The sequence below is a fragment of the Lacerta agilis genome, chromosome 11 (assembly GCF_009819535.1).
Source record: "Lacerta agilis isolate rLacAgi1 chromosome 11, rLacAgi1.pri, whole genome shotgun sequence".
Lineage (NCBI taxonomy): Eukaryota > Metazoa > Chordata > Lepidosauria > Squamata > Lacertidae > Lacerta > Lacerta agilis.
This window is the reverse complement of record NC_046322.1, coordinates 18537348-18551597: the sequence shown is the minus strand read 5'-3', so window position 1 is coordinate 18551597 and position 14250 is coordinate 18537348. Positions and strand designations below refer to the sequence as shown.

Below are 14250 nucleotides of genomic sequence, written 5' to 3'. Positions count from 1 at the left end.
CCTCCACTAGTTGGGACAGTGAAGTTTACATTTTCGTTTTATGTAAATTTATTTTTTTACATTTATACCCCACCTTTCCGCTAAAATGCTCAAGGTGGTGTCCATGCCTCTGACAATCCCACTACAGTCTTACAAGGTACGTAGGTTAAGGTGAGAGACAGCCACTGGCCTAAGTGAGCCTCGTAGCCGAGTCGGGATTCGAACTTTCATCTCCCAGGTCCTAGTCCAGCATGCCAACCACTATTCCACACTGGCTCCAACTTCTGCAGGAAGACTTCCTACTTCAGGGGAATGGGCATAGCAATGCAAGGCGGTGGTAGACCTTTTAGTTAATAGGAAAGGCAAGTAAGGGTGGAGGAAGAATGTGGATGGAGAAAGGTTGTTCTTCCTCTTTCATAATACCAGGACCTGGGGATGGCCAATGAAGCTGAATGCAGGCACATTTAGGACAAAAGAAAGCACTTATTGATGCAATGCAGCTAAAACTATGGAATTCGCTTCCACAAGAGGTAGTAATGGCCAGCATGTCTTTTTTAAAAAGGTTAAGACCAAGGTTTCCCAAACTTGAGTCTCCTGCTGTTTTTGGACTACAATTCCCATCATCCCCGACCACTGGTCCTGCTGGTTAGGGATGATGGGAGTTGTAGTCTAAAAAAAAAAAAACAGCTGGAGACCTAAGTTTGGGAAACCCTGGTTTAGACAAATTCATGGAGGATCACTGCTAGCCACGATGGTGATGCTCTCCCTCCACTGCTTGAAGCAGTATGTATTAACTACAGCTAACTTTTGGAGGAGCATTTTGAGGTTTTTCTCCTTTGTTTTCTTGTATCCGGTGCCATGCCTCCCTTGTTCTGGTTTTCGTTTACCAACTGGCAACTTATCACAGTAAACACACATCACTGTGAGAACAGTAGACACACATGAAATAACTTTATCCACCCAAAGATATGGTGAAATTCTCCTTGCCCCAAGTGGGCATGCAGTAATGCGCATGCAATTATGTTTGTTCTTGGTATGAGCTTTCGTGTGCATGCACACATCTTCAGATACACTGAAACAGAAGTCACCAGACCCTTATATATAGTGAGAGAGTGGGTCTGGAGACTTATGTTTCAGTGTATCTGAAGAAGTGTGCATGCATATGAAAGCTCATACCAGGAACAAACTTCGTTGGTCTCTAAGGTGCTACTGGAAGGGATTTTTTTATTTTTTATTTTGTTTTGACTATGGCAGACCAACACGGCTACCTACCTGTAACTGCGTATGCGATTGAATGTGTTTCTAAAAAGAAAACCTTTTCTACAGTTGGCCAAACTCAATGACCTTCAAAATACCCCCTCTGTATAAGTGAACATTTAGGAGGGCATTCAACCTCATAGCTTCATTTTTTTTTATGAAGAATTTATTAGCATTTTCATAATACAACACACACCCAGACCCACACCTACAAATACAAAACAAATACAAGTACATATATTGCCAGGATTCTTCTTCTTATTTATATACCCGTCTATTGTACTGTTGCAGTGATTCCACTAAACGTGTGCATTGTGGTCCAGAATTACCTGATTAAAAGCTTGACATTCCAACTTGCATTGGATACTGTCAGCACCATAAACAGCCTAACACAACTAGAATCCAGCAAGCCTGGCATCACCACATGCCAGCTTCGGGCAGCTGCCAGTCTCTCTCTCTCTCTCCCCCCCCCCCCGGGCTTACTTTTTGAATAAATAAATCTGGTGCTCAGGATTGAGTGCCTACCATCGTAATTCTCTGATGCTGCCCCGGAGCAATGTTACGTTGCAGCCATTGTGGGAAATTTAAATGGCAGCAGCCTGGCACCTCTCAGAGATTTACTACTGGATAAACTTGCCAATGGGGAGGGGCACTAGCAAAAGAGGAGTGCCACCACTATGCCAATACCACCCCCCTTAAGGTATAATCCCTCCCATTTCTGTATTATCCAGTCTGCATTTTAAATAGCAACAGGTTTAGGGCAATGTTGGTCCATGTTAGGCACAAAAACCTCTTCTCAGCTCATGTCAAATTAGGGAGAAATCCTGCCCGCCTCAAGTCTTGCATGTAAATAAGGCATTTGTTTCCTTTTTCTTTTAAATCACACTGGCATTTGTAAACATGCCTCATTTACTGGGCATTTTTACATTCGTTTTGTTCCAGTAGCCACTGAATTCCATCTACCAGTCCATCCAACGTGGAAACTTCAATATCCTGAACCTGTAAAACCCAAGAAAGAAGCAAGTGTCAGTATCTTACACAAAGCTAAGGTGCCTGAGGTTTCAGCTTGATCGCTGAAAGCCTGCTTTCTGCAGGCATTGCCTCCTGTGGGGTGAACCGTTTTACAGCGTTTATCTGGCAGGCATTGGCTCCACCATTCTCCAGCTGAAGCCTGCTTTTCCTCGGCAATGCACAACTCACAATGCACCTTAAGGCTGCCAATCGGCAGCTGCATGTCTGCCTGTCCCACACCTGATATCACGTATGGCACCAGGTGTGGGCAGGTGAGCATAGTGCAGGGGATATGCCCTTGTGGGTTAAGTCTGGCCTGGAGGCTGCTTTAGACATACAGTCGTGCTTTGGAAGTCAAACGGAATCCGTTCCGGAATACTGTTCGACTTCCAAAATGTTCGGAAAACAAAGCGTAGCTTCTGATTGGCTGCAGGAAACTCCTGCAGCCATGCAGAAGCTGCGGAAGCCCTATCAGACGTTCGGGTTTCAAAAGAATGTTCGCAAACCAGAACACTCACTTCTGGGTTTGCGGTGTTCGGGAGCCAAAACCGAGTTCCAGGGTGTTCAGAATCCAAAATAAGACTGTATTCTTTTGTCTAAAAAAAAAGCCATCCTAGGTACAGGCCAGTTCTGTAACCTACAGTTAAATTCTATACAGATCTACTCAGAAGTCGGTCACATGGGGTTTAACGGGGATTACTCCCATATAACTGAGAATAGATTGGCAGCCTCAATTACACCAAGTGGAATAATTGTGCTTCCAGAACCTATTGTCAATCTGTTTCACAATTCCAAAAGTGGTATGCAGGCTGGGCCAGATACTTAAACAAAACAAAAAGAGCAATAAATAATAATAATAATGCTACCATCCATGGCTGTGGGCCAAGCAGGTTCAGCTGCAGCTGATGCGCCATATAAACACAAGGAATTCTTTCAATCTCAGCACAGGAAACGCAGGACAGGACAAGCAGAGGCCTATCTGTAGGGCCAAGGACTGGGTCAAGCATTGCTGCCAGCCAGTCAAATTCAAGTTGACGGTTGTGTCCTGCAAAAAGACAATGAGGGAGATAAAGGATTTGCCACCCTCTGCCAGCTGTACCCTAAAAGCTATGTTGGCATCATTCAGAAGCTCTTACCTTTATTTAGTTTGTAAAGGTTTTCATTGCTTATAAAGCATATACACGCAACAAACCATACAGATCCCCCAACAGATTGGGTGGTTTAGCCACATAATTATTCCTTTTTGACCCGCCCAGAGCAAACCTCCTTACTTTTATCAGCCTCGGCATCTGCAGCGTAGATGAACCCATCGATTTGTCTGCACATGTTTTTAACGTGCTCGATCAGATTGTAATGCGTTTTCCCATCAACACCGGACTCCGCAGAGAACATATTGTTGACAGGATCAGTGTCCTCTTCCTTTGCTCTCAGTCTTTCCTTGCTGGAAAAAGAGGAGAGAAACCAGTTTCTTCAGATGCTGTGTAGGAAGGAAGACAGAAACTATGCAGAATAGAAGTTGTTAAGGACTAGTTCCTTAAGAAAGAACAGTGTAGTCTTTTGTACAAATCTAGGCCAAGCTGTACAAGCAGGCGAACAATTCACAGGTCTACACTGGCTCTTGGAGATCCAAGTTTCCACATTCCTGCTCAGTCAACAGAGCAGATGATGCCATGTCCCAGATTGTGGCCAAAGGTTTCCTTGGAAGAAACTTGCACAGAATGAGAACTTCTTGAAATGGGCTTGCTCCCCTCTTGAGACAATCCAATTAGTGCTGGAAAATTCCTGTGTGAATCTACATGGTGATGGAATCTAGAATTTTCTTCTTTTGGGACAATCCTATCCATGTTGGAATACCGTTACTCGAGAAGAAAAAAGCAAGCAAGCAATAAACAGCACCCCGGATAACAACTTACCTGGTTTTTGTATACAATGTCAGAATGTTGAATTTCTGACCATTCAAACGAAATGAGACTCCTGATCCTATCCCTGCTTGAAACAAAGAAAGAAGAAATGAAAGGTGAAGAATTTGAGGCCTGTTTAAAGCTGGTAGGTTTTCAGAAGATCATATATTAATATTAATAATAATTTTATTATTTGAATCCTGAACATCTGACTGGGTTGCCCCAGGTACTCTGTGCAGGCAGCTTCCATTAAGTATAAAAGCATAATAAAACATCAGACATTAAAAATGGCCCCATACAGGGCTGCCTTCAGATGTATTCTAAAAGTTGTATAGCTTTTTTATTTTTTTATTTCCTTGACATCTGAAGGGAGGGCATTCCACTACCAAGAAGGCCCTCTGCCTGGTTCCCTCAGTGGCAGCCTAGTGTGTCATTTGAAAGCATGAGCTGGAAATTCCCCAGATATAATAGACTGGCACTGATATGAGGCAAACTGAAGCAGCTGCTGTTTTAAGTGTCACGGACAACAGAGTGCTTTTGTTGTTGTTGTTTATTTAAATTGTTTAGGCTCTGTTCCACACACAAACCTCCAATCACTACCTCCCCACCAGCATTTGCCACCTGAAGCCTCTTCCTCTCTCTGCCTAATGCATACCTGTCAACTTTCGGATTGAAAATAAGGGATCAGCAGCCTCACCTGACAGTCACATGGCAGTGGTGGGCGGAGCCAGAAGCAAAAGTGGGCAGAGCAGCTAGAACGCGCTTCGTCCGTTGCTTTTGTGTGGCGGGCTGGCGCTGCAGCGTCGGCGCTGCGCCCGCCCCGTCTGCTCGCCGCTCCCTCGCCCGGCTGGCTCAGCGGAATGCTCCAAGCGCCGCCTGCCCGCCCCGTTGTGCCCTGCACTGGGCTGGGCTTGTGGCGGCCGCCGCTAACGGCCAGCCAATTCACTGACTGCCCCTCAAGCCAATCCCTACCCTGCCGCGGAACATTCCTCCCAGCCGCCTCAGCGACGTGGCTTTTCCCGGACGCGCTCTCCGTCTCCGGACAGCCGAGCGAGCGCCTCGATTCCTCCGTCCAGACATGTCGCGTTTCAGGGGGAATTAAAGCATTTGGGGGGGGGTGAGAAAGCCGGTTGCGGCCGCCCCTCTCCCGGCTGCGCTTTAATTTTTTTTATGGAGGCTTTTATTGGGTGTTGCTTAGGGAAACGGGATACGCGGCAAACTTTTGATAAAAGAGGCTGGGGCCGGAGTGGCTTGAACCCCAAATCTCAGGAGCCAGTCCGGAAGGCCCCGAGGGACAGGGCAGGCAGCTAGCAGCCCCGCGCCTGCAGGCTCAAACCGGAACCAGAGGATAGCTCACTTGGTGCCAATACTCTTTCTCTCCACCCTGGCGAGCAGGGCGGGCAGGCAGGCAGGCAAGCAAGCAGTCCCTCCGGCGAGCAGAGGAGGGCGAAGCAGGCCAGCCCGCCCGCCGGGCGAGAGGCGCGCCCGGCCCCTGTAAGCGCTGCCAGTTCCGGCGCAGCAGCCAGCCAGGGAGGAGAGAGAGAGAGAGCGCTTGGCCGGGCTGCCGATGGAGTGCTCCCCCTAGCGGCTTCTCGCTCGCTCTCCTGGCTCTCCTGCTCCGCTTGCAGCCGAGGGAAGTGCCGACGGCTTGTCTCTCCTCCCCCCAGGCATTCCCGGCCCTCCTCCACCTCCACACAACCCGGGAAAATACGGGTTTTTGAGGGATCCGGGAGAGGGGCGGGAAACACGTGTAAAAACGGGAGAATCCCGGCCAATACGGGATACTTGACAGCTATGCTAATGGTAGGGCTGGTCCCACTCTGCCTCCAGTTGAACCACATTCTGTAGCAGAGTCAGAAAACATCCCACACAGTATAAGAAGGCTTCAAATGGCCATTTTCGTTTGCTTGCTTAAAAGAAAAGAAAACTATGTTACCGTGAATTTGTGTAGAAGGTCTACCGGCCAGCGGCAAAATATGTGGGCTCGCCATCATTCTGTGCACCAAAGAGTCATCCAGGTTTTCCAAGCCTGGCCCAAACATTGCAAAGCGAGGCTCTGCCTGTGAGATCAATGACTGCAGAAAGGAAGTGACGGGTCTGTAATAGGGCCGGCTGGGTTTCGGACATCTTTTACGCTTGGAGTAACACTTCTTGTACCTGTGTAAAAATTAAAAAGCAACAACCCACCCCATAATAATGAAAACTGATTGCCAAATCTTAGGAGGAGTAAGGCAAGTCTCAGCATGAGTTGAAGGGCCCCACAAAGAACACAAGAAAATGCTCAGTGCTGAGAACTCAGAGATCCCAACAGAATTTAATGATATATGAATGGGCAAGCATATAATTGATGCCAAAAGTTAAATAATGTTTACAAAAAGAGGAGTAATTTTAGAATAGGGCTTTAGCATGAAATTGTGCCTTTAAATTACTTATTACTGAAGACTGGTCCATTAATTTATGCTATCATAAATCCTTTTCCATATATGGAGGCATTCAGCACAATCCTTCATATGCCCATAAAGATGTATGTTACCTATATGGAATTTTAGAAGATACTTACGCAGCCATGTAGTCACACGAGGCACTATGATGCAGCTCAAAAATCGATTTATTAAATATGTTTGCATCAGGGACTGACTTCCAATCAATAGAATGACAGGAAGGAAGATCCCGAATGAGAAAATAACGCCATAGCAAGGGATCCTGGATTGTTAGGTTCCAGTAGCGGTTGGTGCTTCCCAAATTACTCAGATCTTTGGGTGTGAGGAAGGACATAATGTATAACTTCACATCCATCTGGGGGGGAAAGTTTAAATATTTATGCATGAATCATTTAGGAAGCAAAAAAGCACAACAGCAGCCCCTATCAAAATTTCCCTTTCACATATATCAGAATGCATATTTTTAAAACAAGATTTACTGCAAAATATATGCTAGCGGTATCAGAACCAGGCAGATCTACACCATTCATTTAGAACCCAAGAATTCCCTGAAAGAATCGTGGGAATGGTAGTTTTCCCCTTACAGTGCTGTAACTCCCAGCACCCTGAACAAACCAGAGTTCCCAGGATTCTTTGGGGGAAGTAATATGCTTTAAATGTATGCTGTGAATCTGCCCAGCAATGGACCTCAAAATAAAAATAATAATGGCATAATAATTTATACAAATAAGCCCCTGATCTACCTAATAATGTCTCATAACAGCCAGACCTCTTTAATCACTTGATCCATAAAGCATTAGAATTTAATGAAGGCTGGGGGTGCTAAACAGGGTGCCAGACATTTAATCCTTGGATCCAGCCAGTGTGAAAAGCTCATCAAGCCAAGTAATCGCCTGGGTGATGGGCCATTAAGAGAGCAAAGGTCTATATGCAAGATACCAAATGGGTGGGGCTCCTCCTGCAGCTCTCAGATAAGGACAAAATCCTGAGTTTGACAGCACCTTTCCCTGTGATTTGACCCAGAGGAAAAAGCTGCAGTCTGGAAAGGCACAGGAAAACCCACAGAAGATTTTTGCTACAATCCAAGGCTGTGGGTATGGGGAAAACAAGACCCTTTTGAGGTGTAACAAAGGGATTCCCCTGACTTCATCAGCACCTGTAGATTGACTGGGATTAACGACTGGTATACATTTAAGACATTTACCCAGGTTTACTCTTCACATGCTAATTGCTGGTGCTCATAAATCCACAGATTCCAATACACGTGGATCTTGATGACATTCTCAAGATCCAGTCTTTACACATAAACACCTCAACCTCCTTGCATAACCCCCTTTCTAATACATACTGAGACTGTCGTAAGATATCCCAGTTATAACATAGAAATTTTTACTAAAATCCTAATATTCACTAAACCTAAATATTTAGCACCACATTATAATATCAAAATAAAATAAATTATGGAAAGTGCAAGTGCCTGGCATCAAAGGGGCGGGTCCGTGAAGGGACCAATGGGAAGCCGAGCGAGCAGGAAGCTCCAACAGGGAACTTTTGTCAATACTGGAGGCGGCGGCCGTTCGCCTCGCTGGGATGCACCAGGTAGGCTCAGGGGCGGCGGGCTTACCGGCAGGGCCTCCAAGGCGCTGGGCGTCGTCGTCTGCTTCTCCTCCTCCTCTTCCCCCAGCGCGAATGCATTTTTACATTCGTTTTGTTCCAGTAGCCACTGAATTCCATCTACCAGTCCATCCAACGTGGAAACTTCAGTATCCTGAACCTGTAAAACCCAAGAAAGAAGCAAGTGTCAGTATCTTACACAAAGCTAAGGTGCTTGAGGTTTCAGCTTGATCGCTGAAAGCCTGCTTTCTGCAGGCATTGCCTCTGTGAGTGAATTTCCTGTGGGGTGAACCGTTTTACATTGTTTATCTGGCAGGCATTGGCTTCACCAGTCTCCAGCTGAAGCCTGCTTTTCCTCGGCAATTCACAACTTACGATGCACCATAAGGCTGTCAATCGGCAGCTGCATGTTTGCCTGTCCCACACCTGATATCACGTATGACACAAGGTGTGGGCAGGTGAGCATAGTGCAGGGAAAATGCCCTTGTGGGTTAAGTCTGGCCTGCAGGCTGCTTTAGACATACAGTCGTACCTTGGAAGTCAAATGGAATCCGTTCCGGAAGTCTGTTCGACTTCCAAAACGTTCGGAAAACAAAGCATAGCTTCTGATTGGCTGCAGGAAACTTCTGCAGCCATGCAGAAGCTGCGGAAGCCCTATCAGACGTTCGGGTTTCAAAAGAATGTTCGCAAACCGGAACACTCACTTCTGGGTTTGCGGTGTTCGGGAGCCAAAACCGAGTTCCAGGGTGTTCAGAATCCAAAATAAGACTGTATTCTTTTGTCTAAAAAAAAAAAAAAGCCATCCTAGGTACAGGCCAGTTCTGTAACCTACAGTTAAATTCTATACAGATCTACTCAGAAGTCGGTCACATTGGGTTTAACGGGGATTACTCCCATATAACTGAGAATAGACTGGCAGCCTCAATTACACCAAGTGGAATAATTGTGCTTCCAGCACCTTATTGTCAATCTGTTTCACAATTCCAAAAGTGGTATGCAGGCTGGGCCAGATACTTAAACAAAACAAAAAGAGCAACAAATAAATAAATAAATAAATGCTACCATCCATGGCCGTGGGCCAAGCAGGTTCAGCTGCAGCTGATGCGCCATATAAACACAAGGAATTCTTTCGATCTCAGCACAGGAAACGCAGGACAGGACAAGCAGAGGCCTATCTGTAGGGCCAAGGACTGGGTCAAGCATTGCTGCCAGCCAGTCAAATTCAAGTTGACGGTTGTGTCCTGCAAAAAGACAGTGAGGGAGATAAAGGATTTGCCACCCTCTGCCAGCTGCACCCTAAAACAGTGTTCTCCAACCTTGGGCCTCCTGCTGTTTTTGGACTACAGCTCCCATCATCCCTAGCTAGCAAGGCCAGTGGTCAGGGATAATGGGAGTTGTAGGCCAAAAACAGCTGGAGGCCCAAGGTTGGGGAACACTGCCCTAAAAGCTATGTTGGCATCATTCAGAAGCTCTTACATTTATTTAGTTTGTAAAGGTTTTCATTGCTTATAAAGCATATACACACAACAAACCATACAGATCCCCCAACAGATTGGGTGGTTTAGCCACATAATTATTCCTTTTTGACCCGCCCAGAGCAAACCTCCTTACTTTTATAAGCCTCGGCATCTGCAGCGTAGATGAACCCATCGATTTGTCTGCACATGTTTTTAACGTGCTCAATCAGATTGTAATGCGTTTTCCCATCAACACCGGACTCCGCAGAGAACATATTGTTGACAGGATCAGTGTCCTCTTCCTTTGCTCTCAGTCTTTCCTTGCTGGAAAAAGAGGAGAGAAACCAGTTTCTTCAGATGCTGTGTAGGAAGGAAGACAGAAACTATGCAGAACTGAAGATGTTAAGGACTAGTGCCTTAAGAAAGAACTGTGTAGTCTTTTGTACACATCTAGGCCAAGCTGTACAAGCAGGCGAACAATTCACAGGTCTACACTGGCTCTTGGAGATCCATGTTTCCACATTCCTGCTGAGCCAACAGAGAAAATGATGCCATGTCCCAGATTGTGTCCAAAGGTTTCCTTGGAAGAAACTTGCACAGAATGAGAACTTCTTGAAATGGGCTTGCTCCCCTCTTGAGACAATCCAATTAGTGCTGGAAAATTCCTGTGTGAATCTACATGGTGATGGAATCTAGAATTTTCTTCTATTGGGACAATCCTATCCCTGTTGGAATACTGTTACTCGAGAAGAAAAAAGCAAGCAAGCAATAAACAGCACCCCGGATAACAACTTACCTGGTTTTTGTATACAATGTCAGAATGTTGAATTTCTGACCATTCAAACGAAATGAGACTCCTGATCCTATCCCTGCTTGAAACAAAGAAAGAAGAAATGAAATGTGAAGAATTTGAGACCTGTTTAAATCTGGTAGGTTTTCAGAAGACCATATATTAATATTAATAATAATTTTATTATTTGAATCCTGTCCATCTGACTGGGTTGCCCCAGGTACTCTGTGCAGGCAGCTTCCATTAAGTATAAAAGCATAATAAAACATCAGACATTAAAAATGGCCCCATACAGCAGGGCTGCCTTCAGATGTATTCTAAAAGTTGTATAGTTTTTTTTTATTTCCTTGACATATGAAGGCCCTCTGCCTGGTTCCCTCAGTGGCAGCCTAGTGTGTCATTTGAAAGCATGAGCTGGAAATTCCCCAGATATAATAGATTGGCACTGATATGATGCAAACTGAAGCAGCTGATGTTTTAAGTGTCACGGACAACAGAGTGCTTTTGTTGTTGTTGTTTTTTAGATTGTTTAGGCTCTGCTCCAGGGAGGGACAGAAGGGCTTGTGTGAATTTTCTAATTCAGGTGCCGAAATAACTTGACTTTGGACAAATAGGCCAACTTGATCCTCTACTTCAGGAAGCAAAAAGCCACGGCTTGGTCCTGTCAAATCTTAGTCCTCCATTAATTCACAGAACCACCAACCTGGCCAGCATTGCTTTAGGAGAGACACAATGCCTGGCACCTTCCGTCAGGCCGTCCCAAGACATGTCGCTCCCTGAGACAGCAAGAGAATCCACTGGGCCATCAACTGAATCTTACTTCAATACTGGTGATGGGGAAATATCTTCAAAGGGTAGCTTGGGGTCTACAGGGGCAGGCTGCATAACACACGCACACACACACAAACCTCCAATCACTACCTCCCCACCAGCATTTGCCACCTGAAGCCTCTACCTCTCTCTGCCTAATGGTAGGGCTGGTCCCACTCTGCCTGCAGTTGAACCACATTCTGTAGCAGAGTCAGAAAACATCCCACACAGTATATAAGAAGGCTTCAAATGGCCATTTTCCTTTGCTTGCTTAAAAGAAAACTATGTTACCGTGAATATGTCTAGAAGGTCTACCGGCCAGCGGCAAAATATGTGGGCTCGCCATCATTCTGTGCACCAAAGAGTCATCCAGGTTTTCCAATCCTGGCCCAAACATTGCAAAGCGAGGCTCTGCCTGTGTGATCAGTGACTGCAGAAAGGAAGTGACAGGTCTGTAATAGGGCCGGCTGGGTTTCGGACATCTTTTACGCCTGGAGTAACACTTCTTGTACCTGTGTAAAAATTAAAAAGCAACAACCCACCCCATAATAATGAAAAATGATTGCCAAATCTTAGGAGGAGTAAGGCAAGTCTCAGCATGAGTTGAAGGCCCCCACAAAGAACACAAGAAAATGCTCAGTGCTGAGAACTCAGAGAGCCCAACAGAATTTAATGATATATGAATGGGAAAGCATATAATTGATGCCAAGAGTTAAATAATGTTTACAAAAAGAGGAGTAATTTTAGAATCGGGCTTTAGCATGAAATTGTACTTTTAAATTACTTATTACTGAAGATTGGTCTATTAATTTATGCTATCATAAATCCTTTTCCATCTATATATATATATATATATATTGGAGACATTCAGCACAATCCTTCATATGCCCATAAAGATGTTTGCTATATGGAATTTTAGAAGATACTTACGCAGCCATGTAGTCACACGAGGTACTATGATGCAGCTCAAAAACGGATTTATTAAATATGTTTGCATCAGGGACTGACTTCCAATCAATAGAATGACAGGAAGGAAGATCCCGAATGAGAAAATAACGCCATAGCAAGGGATCCTGGATTGTTAGGTTCCAGTAGCGGTTGGTGCTTCCCAAATTACTCAGATCTTTGGGTGTGAGGAAGGACATAATGTATAACTTCACATCCATCTGGGGGGGAAAGTTTAAATATTTATGCATGAATCATTTAGGAAGCATAAAAACACAACAGCAGCCCCTCTCAAAATTTCCCCTTCACATATATAAGAATGCATATTTTTAAAACAAGATTTACTGCAAAATATATGCTAGCGGTATCAGAACCAGGCAGATCTACACCATTCATATAGAACCCAAGAATTCCCTGAAAGAATCGTGGGAATGGTAGTTTTCCCCTTACAGTGCTGTAACTCCCAGCACCCTGAACAAACCAGAGTTCCCAGGATTCTTTGGGGAAAGTAATATGCTTTAAATGTATGGTGTGAATCTGCCCAGCAATGGACCTCAAAATAAAAATAATAATGGCATAATAATTTATACAAATAAGCCCCTGATCTACCTAATAATGTCTCATAACAGCCAGACCTCTTTAATCACTGGATCCAGCAAGCATTAGAATTTAATGAAGGCTGGGGATGCTAAACAGGGTGCCAGACATTTAATCCTTGGATCCAGCCAGTGTGAAAAGCTCATCAAGCCAAGTAATCGCCTGGGTGATGGGCCATTAAGAGAGCAAAGGAGAAGGGTCTCTATGCAAGATACCAAATGGCTCCTCCTCCAGCTCTCAGATAAGGACAAAAGCCTGAGTTTGACAGCACCTTTCGATGTGATTTGACCCAGAGGAAAAAGCTGCAGTCTGGAAAGGCACAGGAAAACCCACAGAAGATTTTTGCTACAATCCAAGGCTGTGGGTATGGGGAAAACAAGACCCTTTTGAGGTGTAACAAAGGGATTCCCCTGACTTCATCAGCACCTGTAGATTGACTGGGATTAACGACTGGTACACATTTAAGACATTTACCCAGGTTTACTCTTCACATGCTAATTGCTGGTGCTCATAAATCCACAGATTCCAATACACGTGGATCTTGATGACATTCTCAAGATCCAGTCTTTACATATAAACACCTCAAACTCCTTGCATAACTACAATACATACTGAGACTGTCATAACATATCCCAGTTATAACATAGAAATTTTACTAAAATCCTAATATTCACTAAACCTAAACATTTAGCACCACATTATAATATCAAAATAAAATTAATATTGGAAAGTGCAAGTGCCTGGCATCAAAGGGGCGGGTCCGTGAAGGGACCAATGGGAAGCCGAGCGAACAGGAAGCTCCAACGGGGAACTTTTGTCAATACTGGAGGCGGCGGCCGTTCGCCTCGCTGGGATGCGCCAGGTAGGCTCGGGGGCGGCGGGCTTACCGGCAGGGCCTCCAAGGCGCTGGGCGTCGTCGTCTGCTTTTCCTCCTTCTCTTCCCCAGCGCGATCGTGGCTCTCCGGGAGCCTCCCCGGCTGCTGCTGCCCCCACTTGCCGCTTAGGGCGCGGAGGCTGCTTCGTAGGAGCGTCTCCAAGCGCCGCCAGTCCCCGCCGCCCTGCGCCATCGCTCCGGGGCGCACCGGCAACCCTCCCCGTCTCTTACTTAGCTGCGATTCAGCACCCCCGGCACTACAGCAGCTGGAACCCTGCGCCCCTTGGCGTCGGAGCCCCCCCGGATCCCACCAGAAGCTGGGTCTCAGTAGGAGAAAAGCGGCGTCCGCGCAAAGGCGAAGTGCGCGGTGGCTCCCTGCGGCTGCTGCTTGCGCGCAAGTAAGAAGGGGAAGTCTGGAGAAGAAGAAGCCGCGCCCCTCACCGGCATTCCGCCTCCGGTTTGTTCCGGAGGCGTGGGAGGCACTCGGGTTACTTTTCCGCAGTCCTGATTGATTAAGCATTCGCGGCCGCGTGGAAGTTCCAGAAGTCGTGGTGCAATAAAAACACGCTCAAAA

The 14250-nt window shown here is 45.8% G+C and overlaps 1 protein-coding gene across 1 annotated transcript; it reads right to left on the bottom strand.

The window, feature by feature from the left end:
• Positions 1 to 2102: 2102 nt before the first annotated feature.
• Positions 2103 to 14081, bottom strand: LOC117055121 (F-box only protein 4-like). The gene is made up of 13 exons (XM_033164492.1): positions 13690 to 14081; positions 12191 to 12426; positions 11552 to 11772; positions 10457 to 10529; positions 9815 to 9984; positions 9266 to 9444; positions 8214 to 8363; positions 6709 to 6944; positions 6085 to 6305; positions 4161 to 4233; positions 3519 to 3688; positions 3114 to 3292; positions 2103 to 2235 (listed from the first exon to the last, which is right to left on the bottom strand). Exons 1-13 carry the CDS (start codon positions 13867 to 13869, stop codon positions 2146 to 2148), a joined length of 2178 nt encoding a protein of 725 aa, XP_033020383.1. The 5' UTR covers positions 13870 to 14081; the 3' UTR covers positions 2103 to 2145.
• Positions 14082 to 14250: the final 169 nt, after the last annotated feature.